The 21,553-nt window shown below is 52.4% G+C and overlaps 1 protein-coding gene across 1 annotated transcript in view; it reads right to left on the bottom strand.

The window, feature by feature from the left end:
• TNS1 (tensin 1) overlaps positions 1 to 21,553 on the bottom strand; it is a 270,893-nt gene that overhangs the window by 111,008 nt on the left and 138,332 nt on the right. Inside the window, exons 5-7 of the mRNA XM_007959717.1 lie at positions 7,953 to 7,994; positions 6,959 to 7,009; positions 400 to 449 (exon numbers count right to left, since the gene is read on the bottom strand). Coding sequence (XP_007957908.1) covers positions 400 to 449; positions 6,959 to 7,009; positions 7,953 to 7,994 — 143 coding nt within the window. The remainder of the gene's footprint in view (positions 1 to 399; positions 450 to 6,958; positions 7,010 to 7,952; positions 7,995 to 21,553) is intronic.

The following is a 21,553-nucleotide window of genomic DNA, read 5'->3' as shown; positions in this document are numbered from 1 at the left end:
GGACCCTCCAACATCAGAAACCATCTTCTGAGAGGAATGGGATCTAGCACAGGCGCTAGAATAAACTCCTAAATTCAAATCTGCCCCCTGCCTCGTGGTGGCTGTGTGGCCTTTAACGAGCCATCTCACCTCTCTGTAACTCAGCTCCACCACGTTCCAAGTGGGACTCAAAGACTTACCTTGCAGGGTTGTTGCAGGACCAAATGAAATCATGCAGGTAAACCAAGAATCCAATCCAAGGCTCAGATCAAGAACTGAGAGCCTGACCATTTCCAGGTGACCTCTACCCCAACCCAGGCTCCCTACCAGGGTTCTACGGTTTCAGTTTTGGGGGCCCTGAGGCAAGACTTGAAGGGCACACCCCCAGTGCAGACCCCACTGTCTGGGGGCCAGGCATACCTGATGGGTGGGGGATGAGGCTGACTGCTCGGGGTGATTCTGGTGGAGCCCTGGGAAAAGAGAGAAGAGAGGCAGCATTATGGAGGGGCAGGCAAGGTGGCAAGGAGCAAGCAGCCGAGAGGGGTACACAGTGGTACCCAGGGCATGGCCAAACTCAGATAGATGCTCTACTCCTTTCTCTGCCAGCATTCCAGCCCAGCCACCCTAAGACCCCAGCAACACAGCAACCCAAAGCCAAAAACAATGTCAATGTTGCATGAGTGGGCCCGCATGTGGGTGAGCCCAAGGGATGGTCCTTCTTGCCTTGGGCAGGGAACAAACCCCAACTGTCTAGAATGAACCCCACCTGGTCTGGGCAATCTGCACCAATACTCACTCAGTAAACAGCTACTGAGTGACTGAAACCCATTCACCTCGATTCTCAGGAGCATTGTAATAGCACCACCCCAAGTACAGAACAGAGACTGCAACCATGGAAGATGAAAAAAAGACAAGAGAGGATTGTGCACCTCTGTCCAGCCCCCAATCACCATGGTCCTACACTCTTCTCCTTTAAACAAGCAACATCAACTCATTTCATTCAAAGTTTTGAGAGGAGAATAGCCAGGTGTGGTACACACACACATCAAGCACACACGCACCGAGACGGGACCATGGCAACAAGTGACAGTGGCTCCCAAGGACCCACCACCCGATGTCCATTATCTCTCTCACTCACTCCCCATTCTCAGGACTGACAACTTGTACAAAATTAGGCCAAGTAACCAATTGGAGTCTGTGGGCCCTTTGTGTCACAACACCCCAGGGCAGCAGGCTGGTGGTGGTGTAAGCATGGGGTGGGGACACACAGATTCCAGTCTGGATGCCAGGATCTCACTGGGCAGCCTCTCAAGTGACTTAAACTCCTGCGCCTCTGTAACGTCACGTGTAAAATGGGGGCAGCCTCATAGGGTTGCTGTCAGGGTTAAAACAAGTGCACATATGAGGCCCTTCACGTAATGCCTGACATAGAAAAGGCCAGTTGCCTTCGTCTGCTCCAACTCCTGGCAACCAACCCCACATGTGTCCAAGTACTACTGAGCTCCATAGGGCTTTCCACATTGCTGTCTCAGAAGTAGGTCCCCAGGCCTTTCTTCCAAGGGGTCTCTGGCTAGCAGCTGAACGAGTTAACTATTTGTTCGACCCAGGGACCTCATCTGACAATAGTCAGCACTTACAGATACGTGTCATTATTGCTGTTGTTATTACATCAATTACAAATAAAAGAACAGTTCCTTAGAGACACAGCCAAACATTCACCTCTACAGAAAATCAAAAACCCTGCATCACTTGGCAGCCATGCAGCCTTTTCGCCATCTCACACAACGCAGAGTCAGGACTCCCAGCTTTTAGATTCCAGGCCCAGCCTCAGCCCTCTGAGCCTGCTAGCTCTTCGACACTCCTGCGCCTCCCAGAAATATGACACCAAGTCACAGCCATCTCTAGGAGGACACAGGACCATAACCTGGCCAGGAGGGGAGAAACTGAGGCATGGAGTGACTCACCCTCAAGTCCCTGGGAAGCTAAATCAAGCAGGATTCACAGTCAGATGTGGAGCTTGACTGCAAGGGTCCCAAGGAGAGAGGAGCCCCATTCAGCCTTGGCCTGCAAAGCTTACGGGGTGAAGTGGGTGGGCTCTCAAGCCCGGCTCCCAGCTCCACACAAGGTTAGGGCGGCCCCAGCAAGCAGAGCACTCTCCATCCAGCCATCCTGAGAGAGGGTTGCTGCCCAGTGCCCCTCTGCCTGCTGCATTCGGCACAGAACTGCATCAGCAGAGGCAGCGAGGGAAGGAAGCAGCCAAGTGGAGCTGTCAGGGCAGAAAGTTGCTCTGTGTCTACAGCTCCTGTGGCCCCAAGGACTTAGGTTTTGCATGAGTCAGGCCAGGGGGTGGAGGAAGGCAAGGAGAGGTTGTGTTTGGTTTTCAAGCCCCAAAGCCTGTTCCAAAACTCCCCACCCAGAGGCACTCAGAAATCCAGCACTTCATCTATCTCCATTCCTTCGGTCCTGATGAGGAGTCGCTGAACCTCCCCAGCCCAAGGCCCTGCTCAGGCCCCAGGGCCACCCTGCTATAAATAGCCCCTTGGGTTTCATCTGCTGCTGAGCCACAGCCACTTGCAGAGAGGCCACCACAGCTGCTTTGAACAACTGGAAGCCACACAGCAGCCAAGACTCACAGCGTGGCCAGGAGAATGGGTCCAGGCCCAGAGAGTTGGAGGGAGACAATGAGACATATTGAGATGGACTTGGCAAGGGAACTGGGGGGCCAAGGAAAGCTGGGAGCCTCCAAAGGTGCAGGGCGAGAGGATGAGCCGCCAGGAGACCTGGCTCCTGTTTCTCCACCCCCCTCTTCCAAATATTACAACACACCACATTCCTCAGCCTCCCCACCCCAAAAAGCCAGGAAGATAAATAAAAACTTGGCCCCAACAGTCTGGCCATGCCGCCTCAAAGGTGATAAGGCAAAGTCCGGGCTCTGTGCTCCGCCAGGCTGGCTGGGGACTGGGGGGGGGGGGGGGGGGGGGGGGGGGGGGGGGGGGGGCGGCTGCCCTAGAGGGTGACCCCATTGCAGAGGAGGGGGACCAACAGCTGGACAGTCAGGTCCTGATGAATCACTGGGCTGCCCTCAAACTGACAGGGCTTCCTGTTTTCTGTTTGGGGGCATGTGATACTTTCTGGCAAACAGCAGACGGGCGGGAGGGGACACGTCCAAGTGTTGGTGTACATAGGCCCCCAGGGCAGCCCACGAAGACAGTGAATGGGCAGGTAGGCGTGTGGACAAACAAACCACACACAACCCAATGCTCACATACACACTGTGACCTCACACAGAGGGACAGGAGGCACTTGGGGAAGCGTGCAGAATCACAGATGCCGTTTTCAAGAGGGGTAAACGTGAGCGGAGACATCCCAGCATCTCTGTGCCCATTGATCACTGTGTTCAGGCCCTCATTTATTCAAAGTTCATTGAGAGACGCCTCCTGCATGCCCAGCACTGTCCCAGGAACCAAGGAATAGAGGAGGCGAAGCCCCTGACCTCAGAGAGCTGGGGAAGACACTGCTCAGAAGACCTGGTGTGAGAAGTACGTGCTCCATCTCATTCACCCATTGGTAAAACAGGAGGACCCTGTTCACATCACTGCCTACCTGCTCCACTTAGAGCCTCAGGGAAAATCACTAGGGGGCTAGGCGGCTTTACAGACAATACTACAAAGATTTTTCTTTTAAGAAGAAAAAAAGACTCTCCACCTATTAAAAAGCACAGTTGCCAACGAGTTGACTCTGACTCATGGTGACCCCAGGTGTGTCCAAGCAGAACTGTGCTCCACGGGGTTTTCAATGGCTCATTTTCCTCAAGTAGACAGCCAGGCCTTTCTTCCAAGGAGCCTTTGGGTGGAGTTGGGCTTCCAACTTCTCAGTTAGCAGCCAAGGCATCAACCATTCGCACCCCCCACCACTCCTCTCTGCCTTCATTCTCACTCTTTTCCTGTCTGGGGGTCTCAATGCCCTTTACTCACATGACTTTGGACTTCCTCACAGCTGCTCCCAAACAGAGATCAAGAACTGAACTCTTAGTCTAGTTCCATGACCCCCAAGCAGAATTCTCCCCTGTCCTCATCACCTCATCCCCTCTCCTTTGCTGAAAGAATGAATGCCCATCCATAAAAGAAGATTCCACAGCCTCTAGAAACCCCAGTGACTCACTGCTCTCACTGACAAGAAGTCCTTCCTGGTATCTAACCCTAACCCTTACTGCTGCAGACCCCTGACCCTGACATAGGCCAGAGAAGCTGATCACAACTCAGGCACTTTCTGGGTGGCTCAGGTCCATGACTCCACACTTGGTTATTCAGCCCCTTCTTCCCCCCATGCAGCAAGAAGTGGGAGCCTCAGGCCTTGGGCAGGGTGGGACTGGAACAGCGACTGTGTGAGAAGACTCCTGCCTTCATTTGAGGTCCACAGACCAAACACCACAGCGCTGGACCAGAAGAAAAGCTGTTTCCTGAGCCCCAGTCCCCAGGGGGCACAGTTGGGAGGAGGGTCTGTAAGTCAACACCAAGGGCCACGCCAGGCAGCCTGAGACTGGGGAACAATCTATTTCAGGGGCCCATCCCCATTCCAACATCTCCTCTGGGGGCTGTGGCCAACCCCCTCCCCAGCCCCTCCAGCCACACCCCTTCCTCTCTCCTTCCTGCCCACCAGCCTGGATTTTTCCAAAACAAACTGCGACACAGCACACTATCCGCAAACTCCACTATACACCAACTACGCGGGCGGAAAACAGCCACTCCTGCCCTGTGAGTCCCGGGCTGTGGGCCAGAGACAGGAAAACATCCCAACAAACAGGCACATTATCACAGCAGCAGCCCAGGGCTGCAACAAGGCAGCCTCCAAACGGGTTCTCCTTGCCCACAGTGGACGGACTGTAGGAAAGCCCAATGGCTGGGGCAAGGGACCAGGGTCACTCAAGCTGGGACGTACATCTGGGAATCTTCAAAAGGTCTTTCTCCTCTGCAGTACCCAGCCCATCCCAGAAACTGCTCACTCATGTTATCCTTTAACTAGACTAACTAGACCAAAACTCATCTCATCCCTTCTCCTAAATCCACAAGACATCAACCACCATTACTCATCCCACATGTGTATGTGCACACACAAACACACATATTCCTGATCAAAAAAGAAAAAAAAAAAAAAAAACTTTCTTAAAAAAAAAAAAAAACCTCTAATCCCATCTAAAGTACCACCTCTTTCCCAGCACCAAGGTAATACACACCCTCATGGTCAAAAGTTCTTCGTGATATCTAACTTCACTCTTCCCTGCTGGAGCTCCCGCTTACAGGATCAGTCTGGCCCAGGCTGGGGATGTGAGGAGCAGCAGCTCTTGAACTTGGCTTATAAGCATGCCCAGATCACTGGCTAATGGGCTTGGCTCACACACAGTCACCCTGTTCCCCAGCCAAGGGTTAGGAATCCCAGATAACATCAGATCCAAGCAGCCATCCCAGGAAGGGATGAAGAAGGCATTCATGGAGTCACTGGCCTTTGTTTCCTCACATAGCACCGGGGTGTCAAAGGATCTACAAATAAATACCCAGTCCAGTTTCTGGCCCTTAGTCAAAATAACAGTAATGAGAGTGGCTAACACTTATTGAGCACATATTAAATGCTTCACATGCATCAAGTTATCTAATCCTCAGTAGTAACAAACCCAAACCTCACTGCCATCGAGTCAATTTGACTCATAGCGACCCCTTCCTTGGGGTTTTGAGGCGGTATCGCTACGGAAATAGATTGCCCAATCTTCCTTCCAAGGAGTTGCTGGTGGGTTTGAACTGCCAGCCTTCTGGTTAGCAGTCAAATGCCTTAGGCACTACACCACCAGAGCTCCCAATCTTCAGTAGCAGTAGTAATATACAAATAATTCATTTTCCCCTGTACTCCAGCCCCAGAAACAATGCACACTGATATAGGGCCCCCCTCCCCAGCACATGCACCTGGTGCCCTTATGAATCCATACGTACCTTGAACAGGGCCTTCCCTGCTAACTTGAGAGCCATGCTCCCTGCTCCTCCTGCAGGGCCTATGTGGCCCTCAGGATGCCTCCGCTCTGCAGGCTGGGCGTGCAGGGCTGCCCAGGGGGCAGTGTGGCAGTGGCAGTGGGCTCCCCCCAGAGTGTGGCTGTCTACAGGAGTGGCCTCCTCCTTCTCACCCCAGCACCGCCCTTTCAGCACCCCCACTGTGGGTCAGGCAGCTGTCAGATGATAGGGCCTCATGCCATCAACAGTTCCCCCTGTGCCAACCGCCAAAACCACTCCCTGTTCCTCTGGTGATCTGGGCAGCCAGGGTGGAGAGGCCAGCAGGGGGGCAGCCGTCAGAGAAGGGAAAGGAAGGGAAGCCAGAGAAGAGCCCAACTTTGGTGGGGAGTCTGTCCCTGGTGTGAAGACATGCCTGAGACAAACGTTGCTCTGCCCTTCTCTGAGTGCCTTCATTTAAAGAACTGGCCCATTTTGCTCCCCACCAAGAACGCAAGGCAGAAGGAGCCTAGGGGGACCAACAAGCCCAACGTACAGCTTCCCCCTGAATCAATGGCACTTAGGCACCCAGAGGAGTTTCCCAATGTCAAAGTCTCCTCTCTCTAAAGGAGGAGACACTATACCTTCCCAAAGCCTTATGACCCTCTAGGAGTCCAGGGGTCCTTCTTCATCTCTGACCTTGGTCCTCTCACCGTGGGTTCTGCCCATTTCCAGTATTCTCTCAGGGACTGCTCATCACCAAGCCAGGCCTCGCACAGCAAGCCCGCCACACTCCTCCCTCCTCATCCTGGAGCACTAAGGTCTGGCAAAGTGATGGGCACATGAGCTCTGGACTCAGCTTAACTCGAGGCCAAGGCCACAGCTGAGGCCCAGTCTGTAATTCAATGGGGCCTGTTCATGATCCTTTCTAGAGATGAGGCCCCACCTAACCAGGCAGGGCTGAGATATCAACTACTGCCCACCCCATTACCTGCCCCCATACTTACGTCTTCCTCAAGGCTTTTTCGTGTGTTTCCACCCCGGGAGGCCCCTTCTCCCTGCAGACAAAGAGAAAAGGAAGCAGAGAGAGGAATCAAGGAAAATAATGGGAGAGCACCCAGGTTTCTCACCTTCTGGGTTTGGGGGGCAGGCCGTTGGCAGAGAGATCTAGGAGGGGACCGTGTTTATTTGTTTAACGTTACTTTGTCCATTAAGTGCCCCGCAGAGATAACCAAGCCTGCTCATTCATGTCTCACGACCACTCCTGTGGGAGACATTATTCCCATTCTGCAGATGAGAAACCTGTAGCTTAGACAACCTTGCAACTTGCCTGCAGTCACACAATTAGAATTTTAGTGGAGTCAGGATTTGAACCTAAGCCCTCCAACTCCAAGCCCATGCCTACATGACAGTCAATGCCAAGGTATGCATGGGTTCCTAAGGGCACTGGGTACATGTGCTGGAGAAGGCCCCAATATGGGTGTGCAATGTTTCTAGGGCTGGGGTACAGGGGGATATGAAGTATTTGCGTATCACTCACAGGAGAGGTCTCTAAGCTGCTAACTTGGTTTCCCCACTTCAGGACCCACCCACTTTCTTCCCTTCCTCTTTCATGCAGCCTTGAGGAAATGTGTCTCTCTCTCTGCTAAATCAGAAAGATCTGTCTGGAAAGCTCTGCTCAGCTGTCTCACCTTCTGCATATTTAATAAAGAAGCCAGCATTTCCCCACTGGCTTCTCCTCCTCTCAGTTGCCACCCGTCTCTGCCCTTCCGCCTGCCTAGTTCCCCAGCAACTCATTTCCAAACACACAGGGATAGTCAGATGCCTGGCTCCCAACACTACTCACTTCCCCTCAGGTTCCCCAAGTATACTCCAGAAGGATTTCCCCTAACACATCTCTTCACTTTCTCTTCACAAGTCTGCCTTCTGTGTTCCGGCCTCCCTACCCTTGGCCACGCTGTTGTCCCCACCTCGCCACACCGCCACACCGCTGTCACTCACCGTGTCCACTACATGCCTCTGGGCACTCTCAGGGTTGATGGGCTGTAGACAAAGGGAGAAAACAGCATGAGGCCTCAGGTCCCCAGGATTGGCTTTCTCCCCAGGCAAGTGTCCAGGCCGGGTAAAATGCCTCTTGGGCAGGGGACATAACACCAACCCAAGACTCAGGCATAGCCTGGCTTGTCTTAAGCTTGGGAGGCAGGTTTGGCAAATAAAACACAATCTTATGGGGACTTGAAGCACGTGGTTCTACAAACTTCACCAGGGACCCCTGCTGCTGCCCAGCACTTTGCCTCTGAAATACACTCTCTGACTCCTCAAAAGGAACAAGGAGCAATGAACAGTGCAGCCGCAATCTTCACCTACACCGACCCACGGAGGGACCCACGGAGGCAGACCCATGGAGAGGGACCCACGGAGGCAGATGCCATGATCACCTTTCAGCCCCATTTTACAGATAAGAAGCCTCAGGCTCAGAGAAGTTAAATGAGCCACCTTGGGTCATCAACTAGGAAGAAGGACACTAGGATCTGAACCCCAGGCTTGGGGCTGTATGATTCATGCTCTCTACACACACTGCCAGCAGTGTGGGAGGAGAAAGCCCAGCAGAGTCCTGATTCTTCAGTGGACATTCAATGTCCCCACCCCACCACTGGCCCAGGCCCCCTGCAGACCTAATTTCCACGCACCAAAGCTCTCTTCTACCCAGACCTGCCTCCTATGCTCTCTTTGCTTATTCCCACAGCCAGGCCTTTGCCTGTGGAATATCTTCCCCTCTTCTGTGATCTCTCCTCCTCCATGAAGCCCTCCTGGACCACCCAAGTAAGTGGGCTATATCTGAGCTCCAATACGCTTCACTGTCTATACCTCTTACCTGGTCCTTAGTTATAAATAATATCATTGTGCGATTATGACTTGTTTCTCCAATTATTGCTTTATTTGCATTCTTATCCTATCTGCCTCCAAAACAGATTCATAGCATTGTTAACGACTCGGTTTAAGCTTCCTCATGCCAGGGACCACAATCCATGGTCAGCAGACCATCAATAAACACTTATGACTGATCCTGTCCCTCACGCTGGCACCTCCTTCCTCTGCTCAGACCAACAGAAGGGCTTCTTATTAAAGGCATCCCAAAAAGGTAGGCTCCTTTGAACAGAAAGTGAATCTTCCTATTTCAGGTCCACCTCCTGAACTCTCCAGACCAACCATGGACCTTGCGGACCATTTCCAACTCAGGAAAGTGGGTCTTGGCCACTGAATCACACAAATGACATGGACATGGTTGCAAAGGTTATGAAACAAGCTTTTGCAAAGATGAGCATGGATGAGGTTTAAGAAAGAGCAATTAGAATAGGAAACACCCTGTTCCCCAACCCATCCCTGGGATGTGAGGGATGAGCTAGCTGTTCATGTCTGAAGGCAGAGGAATGGACAGAATGGCCTCTGGCATCCAGGGAGGAAGACTGGGCCAAGATGGGCATGGAGGAAGAAAATGGGTTAAGCAGAGCGTAGTAGGGCTCTTTGTGGATATAGTCCAGACTTGTTTAACCCTTCTGCCTGGAAGACAGGATGCTGTGCCCAAAACTTCTTTCCATAGCATGAAACCTACTGAGTAGCTCAGGGAAAGGGAGGTTGGGATGGTAAAGGGAAAGCATGGTCTAGGGAGCGGGGGAGACACATCAGCCAGCCCCTCATATTTATGCACTGCTCCCATCGCACACCCCCACTCCATTGTCCTTCCCCTGGAGTCTGAGGATGGCTCTGAAGGAGGACTATAAACACCACATTCCCCCCACAACCCTCATTCCAGGAGCTCAACCCTAAACCTAGCCCATGTGCTACCAGGGCCTTCCTCCTGAGCACAGGCCCCTGGGCAGGGGGCTAACGAGCCCTCTGGGAAATCCTCAAGGGTCCCTGCCAGAGGAAGGATGCATGAGGCTCCAGGAGCTATGGGAGTGTCTGCTAATCCCAATCCCAGGGACGTCCCCTAGCTGATTTTTAAATTCCCCCTCATCTCCAACAACAACCACCCAGTCCCACCCATCACTCCCCTTGGGATCCAGCCTGGGAGAGTCTTCTCCAACACTGTCAGCCCACCCCAACCTACCTCCCTCCTGCCCCGCCTAGCTCTTCCCAGCTCCGTAACTCTGATGTGGGCATCCTGGCTGACCCAACTGCCTCCCTTCTGAACTGCCTCTTTGGAGGCCAGAAAGGGCAGGTCACAGGCAACATTTGTGTGCAGGTCCTATGTAGCAGGACTGAGATTTAAACCCTGTTCTCCCAACTCCAAAGTCCTCACTCTTAACCACTCTACTACCCAGCCTCCCTAGAAAGAGGGTTGGAAAGGACAGACATAGGCTGAGACAGACAGCCCCAGCCTGCTTCCTGCGGAGCTCTTCTCCTCTCTTCTGGATTGCTGTTTTGCCTCAGGGAGTTGGCCCCTCATTCACACCAACCCCACACACAATGGGATTTAACCGTTGTGAACTACACGGTCTTCACTGGCTGATTTCAGAAGCGGATTGCCAGGCTTCTCCTCCCATATGGAAACTCAGCTGAAACCCGCTCAGCACCCTAGACACACACAAGCCTTCACGGACGGTCTGTGGTGGCTGCACAGGAGGCGCACTGGCCGGGAAGTGAACCCAGATCTCCCTCATAGAAGGCAACAGTCCTACCACAGACCCCCACTGTCTCCACTCTCTTCAGGGTACAGCCTCCTGACTGGCCAGCTGGCCTCAGACTTGCACTGCATCATAATCTCCCGAGGGCTTGCTGAGACACAGATGGCCTCTCCCCAGAACATCTGACTCAGTAAAGGGTGGGGGCGGGCCTGCAGAGTTTGCATTTCTAACAAGTGTCCAGCTGCTGCTGATCTGCTGGCCCCCAGCATCACACCCCAACAAGGCTGGAGTCCCTGAGTGACACAACAGCTCTTGGCTACCTAACCCACAGGTTGGTGGTTCAAACACATCCAGAAGTACCTCAGACGAAAGGCCTGGTGATTTTTTTTTTCCCCCAAATTTTTTTTTTCCAAAAAATCAGCCCTGAATATCCTACAGAGCACAGTTCTACTCTGACACGCACGGGTTTGCCGTGAGTTGGAAGCAAGTCGATGGTAACTGGTTTGGGGCTTGGGGTTTGCTTCACAAGCGTGGGCAGCAGACCACCTGGGTTCACATTCTTGACTCTGCTTCTAGCTAGCTGGTAACCTCCAACAGGTCCTTCATCCTGCTCCTCCACTGCCCTTACATCGCATAGGGTTTGAGAGGCTCCAACGATATACATCCATCGGGTCAAGCCCCAAGAACAGAGTCTGCCACATCCTGAGTTCTCAATAAGTGTTTTTATTTATCATCTCCACCCTGCAGGCGTCACCCTGAATGCCCCCAAGGCCCAGCCCTCTCCCACCCCAGTCTGCCCACCCCTCCCAGTCTAGTGTGATCCAGACCAGGGAGCCGGAGTCAATATTAGAAACCACAGGCCTCAGCAGTGGGAGAATAACTTTCTCTTCCTGCCAGCAATCATCTGAGCTCCCCCCCTCTGACCTACCCCCACACCCACCCACCCCCAGCCAGCTGGAGACCTGACACAGGTCGAAGCTTGCCAGCGATCAGTGCCCATGCCTTCAATCCAACTCACTGGTCAACATGCTTTCTGAGAAGCGAAAACTGTCCAAAAGCCCCTCCCAACTGAAACCTCCAGAGCTCTGGTGCCTGGTTTGCAAGCAAAGACCAGCATGTGCCTCCACCCCCCACCTCCTCCACCCCCATCCTCTAGGGACTGTCACTCTGTTGCCCAACACTTCTACTATTGACTGCTAACCAAAAGGATAACAGTTCAAACCCACCAGCCACCCCTCAGAAGGAAGGCTGGGCAATCTACTTTCAGAGTGATACCGTCTCGGAAACCCAAGGAGGGGTTGCTATGAGTCAGATCCAACTCAACGGCAGTAAGTTTGGGTTTTTTGGGGGGTTTTAGTGTCCCTGCTGCCAGCTCTGGGTCTCCTGGGAATGAAAAAGGCAAGGGGCTAGTACAGCAATTTGAGGGCAGGCAGAGTCTCCTCTAGGGCTGCCCATGCCCTCCACCTGGCAGGGAGGCTGGGGCTATCCGAAAGTTTCTAGGCTCCCTGGAGCTGAGGTCTCCTAAGGCAAAAACCCTAGAGCTCCCCCCGCCAGGACTCAATTTTCAGTTGCCTAGTCCATTCCAACTCATGGCAACTCCACGCATTCCAGGACAGAGCCGCACGTCTGTGACCTGTCAGAGGCTGACTGCCAAGCGTTTCTTCCAAAGCATCTCAGGGTGGGTTTGAACCATCAACCTTTTGGTTAGTAGCCAAACTCTTTGTGCCACCTAGGAACTCCTATGGACTCCTTGTTGTTGTTGTTGTTAGGTGCCGTCGAGTCGTTTCCGACTCATAGCGACCCCATGCACAGCAGAACGAAACACCGCCCGATCCCACACCAGCTCCACGATCCCTGCTATCCCCCACTTGAGCCCATCATTGCAGCCACCATGTCTATCCATCTCGTTGAAGGCCTTTGCCTTTTACATCGACCCTCTACCTTACCAAGCATGACATCCTTCTCCAGGGAATGGTCCCTTCTGACAACATGACCAAAATAGGTGAGACGAAGTCTGGCCATTCTCGCTTCCAAGGAGCATTTCGGGTGCACTTCCTCCAGGACAGATCTGTTAGTTCTCTTAGCAGTCCATGGTACTTTCAGCATTCTTCACCAGCACCACATCTCAAAAGCATCAACCCTTCTTCGGTCTTCCTTATGCATTGTCCAGCTCTCACATGCATACGAGGCGACTGGAAATATCATGGCTTGTGTCAGGCACACCTTAGTCCTTAAGGAGACATCCTTGCTCCTCAGCGTTGAAACAGTTCCTTTGCGGTTGACCTTCCCAATGCTACACATCTTCTAATGCCCTGACTGCTGCTTCCACTGGCATCAATTGTAGAACCAAGCAACGTGAATTCTTTGACAACCTCAATCTTCTCTCCATTTATTGTGATGCTGCTCATTGGTCCAGTTGTGAGGATTTTTGTTTTCTTTATATTGAGACGTACTCACTAGGCCACAACTATCTACCATCCTACCTTCAGCCGCAACCCCCCATGCAGATTCGCACACATACTTTCTACATCCTCTCTGGTTTGTTTCTCTTCAAATTCATCACTCTCCAACATGCTGTAGTTCATTTGTTTGTCTCATTTAGAACTTCCCTCCCCTAAGTGTAGACTCCTCTTACCCCTCAGAGCCTGGAACAGTACCTGGTACCTGCAGGCCCTCAGGCAGTGTTTGTTGAATGCATAAACCGATAGAGCCTTTATATATCTTCCCTGCCAGCCCTACCTGCTCAGCATCCACTCAGTGCAGCTGGCACCCTGGGACCCTCTGTAACTGAGGCACCTGTGTGTGCTCTGCCAGGACCTTTCTGCCAGGACCTTCTCTTCCAAACACATACCACCATCCTCACAACCCACTCTGCAGAACAACTCTGAGAGGGACTTCAGACGGATCTCGTCCATCCCCCATTTCACAGACGAGGAAGCAGGTACTCAGAGGTATGACCTGCCCACTCATGTGCAGAGGTGACTAACAGGGCCAGAGCTGGCACCTAGGCCTCAGAAAGCCTGCCACCGAGCTCACCTCCAGGCCCCACTCTCAGTCCCTAACTAACCTGCAGGCAGGGTCAGCTGGGCTGCTCCCGGAGGGCCCTGTCCTTCCTCTCAGGCTCAGTGCAGAAGGATGAAGCAGATGGAGCCCAGCTGGGATAGCCACCTCCCGTCTGGTCTCACTCCACTGCCCAGACCCAGGACAAAGCTTGGTCTTAAAGACCTCAGGCTTTCCAAAGCTGAGGGCAGCTGACTCGCAGCCTCTCCAGGGGTCTTCCAGACTCTCCCTCATCCCCAGACAGGACAACTCCAGATGCAGCTTGGGAGCAGGGGGTAAGATTTGTACCAGGAGCTACCTAGAAGGGTAGGCCTTGCTCTTTGTGGACCCCTCTGCTCAAGGGTCTCCAATCCAGGAGTAAGAGCAGGGCAGAAATAAGGTGAGGCCAGTGAGCTGTGGTTTTGTGCCGGGGGCACCAAACAAGGGGCGCTCTCGCTCATGTTCCTGCAAGTCCACCTACGCAAACCTGAGAGGAAGTGCCTCCCCAAATTCTGCACCCCAGACGCCTCATTTGCCTCCCCTTAGTCCGGCCCTCATCCCCGCCCCCAAAATAAGGACCCACAGGCTTTCTCCATTCATGAACTCATTGACGATCCCTCAATGTGTGGGCCACGGGAGGGGCAGTCCTGGTCTGGAGACGCCTTCTCATAATGGTCACACAACTGCAACTGCTCATTAACTATTAATGATGGGCTGGCACAGTATCAGGCACTTTGTTCTCATGACTCTCAAGGCTCATCACCACCCTGGAGTCTGACAGTTGAGGAAAGTGAGCATCCCAGAGATTAAGTAACTTTCCCAAGGTCACAAGTGGTACAAACAGTTAACAAGCGCTACTACTAATCAAAAGTTACAGATTCAGGTCCACCCAGGTGTGCCACAAAGTAAGACCTGGCAATTGTCTTTCAAAAATTCAGCCACTGAAAACTCTGTAGCACACCTCTACTCTGACACACAGGGGCACCCCTGAGTCAGAACCCACTGAGAGCAACGGTTTACATTGCCCTCTGGTCCGTGGCAACGGTCTTCCGTTCCTAGGACCCTCGATCCACTGCTCTCCTGTTTGGAACAAGCTTTCTGAGCCTTAAAAACTAATTGCAGTAGCCCCTTGGTCTCAGGTCCCCAGTAGGAAGTGACTTCTTCAATACACTTCCAGCGGAAGAGTAGGAAGCAGGCTGCAGTCAGAGAGACCGAGATCGGACATCAGAGAGAACTTCCTGAATTTGATGAGCTGGGAACCACAGGGTGGAGAAGGGAAGCTGCATATCCTTTCCTCAATCCCCACCCCCCAAAAATAAGGACTCACATGCCCTCCCCATACATTTATTGACCAACCCTCAATGTGTAGCCCAGGGGAGGGGCAATGTGTTGGTGACTGGGGGGTGCTGTAAGGGCTGCCTGGAGATTCAAATGACACACTGGTGGCCTGCGGAAAAACTGTCTCTGCGGGCTGCTGTTTGGAGGAAGGAAAAGGCAGAGCTGTAGCGGGTGGGGGGGCGGTGGCCAGGCCGGAGCCCAGGGCTGGGGGTGGGGGTTGCTGCTGAATGCGAACTCAGCCTCCCCAAGAACATTCCGTCCAGAAATTCCTCACACCCTCCCCCTTCCACCCCCTCGAGCTTTCCCTACTCTTGCCCCCTGGGAGGCCTGGAATCCAGGCAGCTTTTCAGGCCAAGAAGACCCCGTGACATCATGGGGATGAACTGTGAGGTCACACTCAGCATCAAAAGAGACAGGAGATAGGAGCTGGTGGTCGTGCCAGTGGGGGCTGGAATGTCCTCAGTCACAAGACCCAGAGAAAGTTATTCCAGGCTCACTTATTCCAAAAATAGAACCCCAGGCAGATGCAGGGAGAGGGCTAAAAGCGAAGGGGCAGGGCAGGGAAACGCCATTTATGGGGCATTTAACGGGCGACCCGCGGACTCGGAAGTGCTGCGCTAAAGCCCGTAACAGGCGTGCCCTATTGGACAGCCCTTCAAGGTAGTCACAGTAATAACAACAAGCGCAGCAGCAGGAGGTGGAAGAAAAGACTTGTCTCTGCCTCCAAGGCATCATCTCATCTAGCTGTCACAGACCCTAGAAGGGCGTACTCTGAGCCCCTTTTGACAAACAAGGAAACTGAGGTTCCAGGAAAGCTGAGCATGAGCTATTACCTCGAAGCCTTCATTCCCCAGGATCCATGCTGCTTCCCACCACGTTGAGGGAAGGGGTAGGTCACCAGTACACAGGGCAAGGGACTAGAGGCAGGGCACTAAGCAGGCAGGGGTGAGGCCAGGCAGGGGTGGGAGGAGAAGTCAGCAGCCAGAGCCTGGTCCCCAAAGTGCCTGGGTTCAGTGGTTCCAGGGGTCACATCCTCTCCCAGGCAGGCTGAGGGAAAGCACAGGCTAGACTTGATTAAGTGGAAAGTTATGTCTGATTCTTCCAGCAACCCCAGGTAGGAAAGGGACCTGGACCAGCCCACTCCTGTCCTCAGCCCCCACCCTCAATTCACCCCAAGGAACCCAGCACCCAAATCCTAGCTGAGGCTGGGCACCAGTGGGTACCCCCACCTTGGGATGGCTAGTCTGCACTCACCAGGCCTGGTCCCAGGCCAGGCTGCAGTAATCCACCTCCTCCTTGCCCCACTTAGCCAGAGGCTAGAATTTGTGCTACCCCAGATCCCTCCACCATGCCCCTCTGGCCTCCCTCTCCTAAATCCTCCCCATCCTATGAGTCCCTGCGCCAGCCTCATCTGGTCTGGCCTGCAGCCTCCTGGCAGCCCTCTCTCCCCAAGCCACCCTGCAGCTGGTCACCAGACTCCAGCTCTAACACCCTGTTTTGGGTCACTCCCCTACTCAAGGACGCAAAATGGCCCTTAGTGCTCGGCACATCGAGTTCAAGTTCCTCAGTCTGGCTTTGAACTCCTCCATTCTAGCCTCTTCCTCCTCTAGCCAGCCATACTGGCGTCCCTTCTCTACTCACAGCTCCTCAGGGCCCACCACACAGCCACACTTACTCCAGCCCCCTCCCTGCACTCAAGCTCTTCCCACCACCTCCCCCGGTCTGGGCCATCAAGGTGTGCTCAGACCCCGAGGAAACAAGGCTGCAGACCCCTGTCCAGCAAGGGCAAACTGGTCAAAAATATTTATACAGGTTTTACCCGATCAGGCCCTGCAATGGGTACTAACGTCCTACCCCCTCTTGGCTTCAGCCCCGCCATCTTCTGGAATGCCCTCCCTCCTCCTCCTCACCTTTCTTCTATTTGCTCAGATCTTAAACAGGACTTGCAACAGGAGGTAGGCTGGTCCAGCAGTCCCAGGACATACCAACTGTTCCCCTTCCTGAACGCCAAGGCTACAACTGGTCAGAACCCCAGAATCTAGCACCTGATTCATTTCCACAGTGTCATTCTCTCTCTTTCCCACTCTGGGCACAGCCCTCTGTACTCCCTACTTGGGCATCTCCCAAGGCCTCTCCCAGTGAAGGTCACAGGGGAAGTATTCAGCATACTCCAGGGACCAGGTCCCTCCACAGCCCAGCCTCAGGGCTAGGAACTCACCGGGCCCTGAGGACCTCTACCCAGAAAGCTACTCCAGAGAGGGGATCCCCGTCAGCACGCTGCCTATCTTTGTCAGTGACCATGTGTTCAGTGACAGAACAAGTCCCCAAGACTGCCCCACTGGACCACTTTAGGTGGTAGAAAGCCCTTCCTTACATCTAAATCTCTTCTTTATAACAGCCTCCACCTACAGTTCTCCTTTGGAGAGCAGTAGAAAATGAGGTCCATTTGTTCTCATCTCCATCCCGCCCCCTGGTCCCATACCCCCCTCTCCGGACTAAATAACCCTGGTGGTACACACATTAGGACTGCCTCCCTGCTCTGGGATCCTCTTGGGAATGCAATGCCCAGAACTTGTCCCCCACCCCCACTCCACTCTTGCCACTCTTCGAAAACCAAGGCTCTGGCTCACTTCCCTCCTAGCCTTGGTCCATTTCCCATGATTTCTCAAAGATGATTGTCCATGGCCCACTCAGTGCCCCAAAGTGAAATTCATCAGGGCCCAGAGTTCAAACTCAACTAAAGTGACCACTAACTAGTCAGTCTCCTGACAAAGAGCAAGTGCCAAGGCTGATGGCCCTGTGCTTCCTCTGGGGATGGTTAACATCACACACTTCACTTCTGGGCCCGAATCTAACACTAGGTGATCCTGGAAAAGTCATTTAAAAATCCCACAGGCTCCATTTCCTCATGTGCAAAAAAGGAAGATAGAAGTCCATGGCTTGGAAGTCCACAGTGGGATGGCTGAACGGCTAGGTGGATGGATGGATACCGAACCCATGACCTCCCCTAAATTCCAGGCCCACTGACAAACAGAGAAGCTGGCGAGGTGGACGTGTCTGCTCTGTGTAGGATGAAAGGACCAAGGAACACCCTGCCCTCCAGCAACCTCGTATCCTTGCCTCCAGACCAATCAGCATGGGTACCTAGGAGAGAGCAAAATAGCAATCCCAAACTCCACTCCCAATGCAGCCCCCGCCATTTGACAGCTGCATGATCAAGAACAAGTCGCCCCCCTTTTCTGAGCTGCACTTTACTCTGCACAATTTGCTGCTTCTGCTGAGCCTAGAGGGGTTCACTCCTGCCCAGCTTCCTCACAGGTCACTGTGGGTACCAATGACCTCAGGTCAGGACAACTGCAGGTGCTACGCAGGTAAGAGTGACATTTATGGCTAGGAGGGTGGACTCTGGTGCCAGACCACTGACTTGAAGTCTCAACTCCTCCTTTTAATAGCTCCGTGGCCTTGGGCCTCAGTTGCCCCTCATCTGTGAAACTGGGATAGTAATAGTACCTCCCCCACTGGGTTGTTGTGCATATTAAATGAGTTTATATTTGTAAAATTTTCAGAGTAAAGCTTGACAAATGGAAAGTTCTATAATAGAGTTAACTTTTTGCTCTTCTATTGTTACTATTATGGCATCCCTGGGTGACATAAACAGTTAAGCCCTCAGCTAGTAACTGAAAGGCTGGCAGTTCAAATCAACCCAGAGGGGCCTCAGAAAGAGGCCTGCCTATCTTACTTCCAAAAGGTCATTGCCACTGAAAACCCAATGGAGCAGTTTTACTCTGACACATACGGGGTCACTATGCATCTGAATCGACTCAGTGGCAACAGGTTTTGGGTTTTGGTTATTATTACTATTATAGGTGAAACCAGCCTGACATTCCACTCCTCCAACTCAGACTCCCAACCTTGTCCTTCATTCTACAAGGACAACCGCAACACCTGCAGTGGGCTGGGCCCTATGTGAGGAACAATAGCACAGGCAGCTTCTCCTGGACATGCCAGGGCCAGGGGTGCTGGGCTGCATGTGTGTACAGGAGGGCTGGACAGCTCACAACCTTGCTGGCCACTCTATTTCACTGTCACCCTCAGGAAACTTCTTTTGATTCTTATTTTCCAGGAGCTCAGAAAAGCTGCTTCAGCTCTTTCCAAGGATGAGGATTCTGCTACAGCGAACACGCCCTCTCCTTTCTCAACCCTGCCCCCACCACTAGACCCCACAGGAGAGAGGTGACCCTAGAACCTTTATACTCAAGGCCTTGGGCAACATCTGTTGAGTAAGATGAAAACATGAGTTGAAGATTAAGCCACTTTGCCCTGGCTGGCCCGGGCACAAGCTGGAAAATGTGTTTGGCCCAAGGACCCAGAAATCCTGTGCCCAGGGATAGGGAGGTGGTCCTAATTCCAGAGGAGCAGGAATGAAGGAAGATAGGTAAGTAGACCAGAAGGGAGCGAGAGCCAACCTGAGGCGTGAAGAAAGCATAACAGATGACAGACAACACAGCACAAGGGAAGAAGGAAGAGGCCGGGGAAGCCAGAGACCAACGCTAGCAGTGGCATCACTAGGTTGGTGTCACCCAGTGCAGTAACTCATGCCGTCACCTCATGGACCTCCTCCCATATCAGACCACACAGAATCCTCAGTAATGTCTACTACCAACTGTAATGACAGACTAATACATGAGAAAAATAGTTGTAAATTACTTAAATGTAATTACTTCTTAGATATATGAATATTAACAATAAAATAGTTTTGTAAATTTTTTCTGCATTGAATTACATTAATAACTGAGCAGAAGCCTTTTTTTATTTTTCTTCTTTTTTTCCTTTAATTACGACTTCATTCTTGAAAAAGTTAATAGGCTCACAAATACTTACTACCACAATATTGCGGCTAAAACACCAGAAAATTTGGCAAAATCAGTGACTATCAAAACACCCACAGCAACAAAAACAATAGTGCATGTCGTTCGAAACCACGTGATCCAAAGTGCTATTGTAATTAGGGAACAATGACAGCTCTGACCAAAGGCATTAAAAAGTTCAAAAAGTAAATTAGCATAGAGTTTAGCCTTGTTGGTATATTGCAACATGCGAACTGGGCTTGTGAAAATTTTTTTGTGATTACAATTAACCACAGGGATGTTTTTATAAAAAATAATAAAGTTCTGCTGAAACACTGCACAAAAATTTTATAGACAACCATTTTGGTTTCACCCCCTCTGACAGTGTCACTGGGTGCAGTCTGCAGCCCCTGTACCCCTGGCCCCCCCAGTGACACGAAAGCTGAGGGCAGGCAGCGAATAGAAAAGGAAGGAAAAAGGCAAACACACCCTTTCCTCCCTCTTGTGAACCTGTTCAAAGCACTTGCCTCACCCACCCGTGAGGAAACAGGTGCTGAGTGCTCTCTGGGGGAAGCCAAACTTTCTCCCGGTTTCCCCTGGGCCACTTTCCCACTCTCTGGAGACAGCGACAGAGCCACCAGCAGGCTCCCCTGGAGACCCTCCACCCTTGGAACTCAAGACCCGAGCCACTCGCCATGCAGGGAGAAAGACTAGCAGCAGTCCCACTTGCTGAGCCCCTCTTGTGTGCCAGGCACGGGGCTGAATGTATCATTTCTGGCCATTCGATAAACACGTATTGAGCTCCCACTGCATGCCAGGCAATGCAGATACAGCAACCAATGGAACAGATAAAAATCCCGTCCTCACAGAGTTTACACTTGAGCCTGAACAAGGTAAGTAAGTAAAATATGTCTCAAGGGGTGATATGTGCTAGGGGCAAAGAAAGCAGGGAAGAGAAATAGGGTTGGTGGGGAAGGAAAATGTTGACATGTGAGTGAATAAGTAAAGACCTAGAGGAGGGAAAGAGCCTGTTGACATCAGAGGAAGAGTATTCCAAGCAGCGGAACAGCAAGCGCAAAGGCCCTGAGGCAGCATCGTGCCTGGTGTATTCACAGAACAGCAAGGAGGCCAGTGTGACTGGTGCATGCTGAGGAAGGGAGAGAGTCCTAGAAAGAGATGAGGTCAGAGAAAACACCTGTTGTGTGGGGCTATGCAGCCAATGGGAGAATCTGTCTGGACACCCAGTGAGGGGGTCAGCATCAGAGGGTCCTGAATACCAATCAGTTCAGTGGATTCATCTGCTCATTTCATTCTTCTGACAACCTACAGGGTAGATGCTATATTAAATCCCATTCTGAAAAGGGAAACTGAGGCCTAAGAGGTTCAACAAGATCACATACCAGTGGATGGGGGAGCTAGGATCCAGAAAGAGTCTAACTCCTCTGCTCTTGACTGCTGAGGCGGGGAGGGAGTTCCTGACTCAGGTCAGGAGAGCCGAGGACCACAGCAAATGCCTGGTGGTGGCTGATCCATCCTCTTCCAGGGTCTGCGCTCCCCTGCACAGGTGTGCACCATCACACAGACGCAGGGACTCCACAGCCTTGCTCAGGCAGGAGTCCTATCTGGACCTAACTGAATTCTTCCAGTTGGAATGCCAACCTATTCCCTTTTGTCCCAACCCCTGACCCTTCCTCCTGTAAATAAACCTCACAAGACTCTGCCTGGCAGTCCCTAAACCCTGGACCCCCCA

Source organism: Orycteropus afer, unplaced genomic scaffold, assembly GCF_000298275.1.
Source record: "Orycteropus afer afer isolate SDZICR_OR568_19922 unplaced genomic scaffold, OryAfe1.0 scaffold00002, whole genome shotgun sequence".
In the NCBI taxonomy this organism is placed as follows: Eukaryota; Metazoa; Chordata; class Mammalia; order Tubulidentata; family Orycteropodidae; genus Orycteropus; species Orycteropus afer.
The sequence above is the reverse complement of the archived record's forward strand: the minus strand, read 5'-3'. Positions and strand labels throughout refer to the sequence as shown.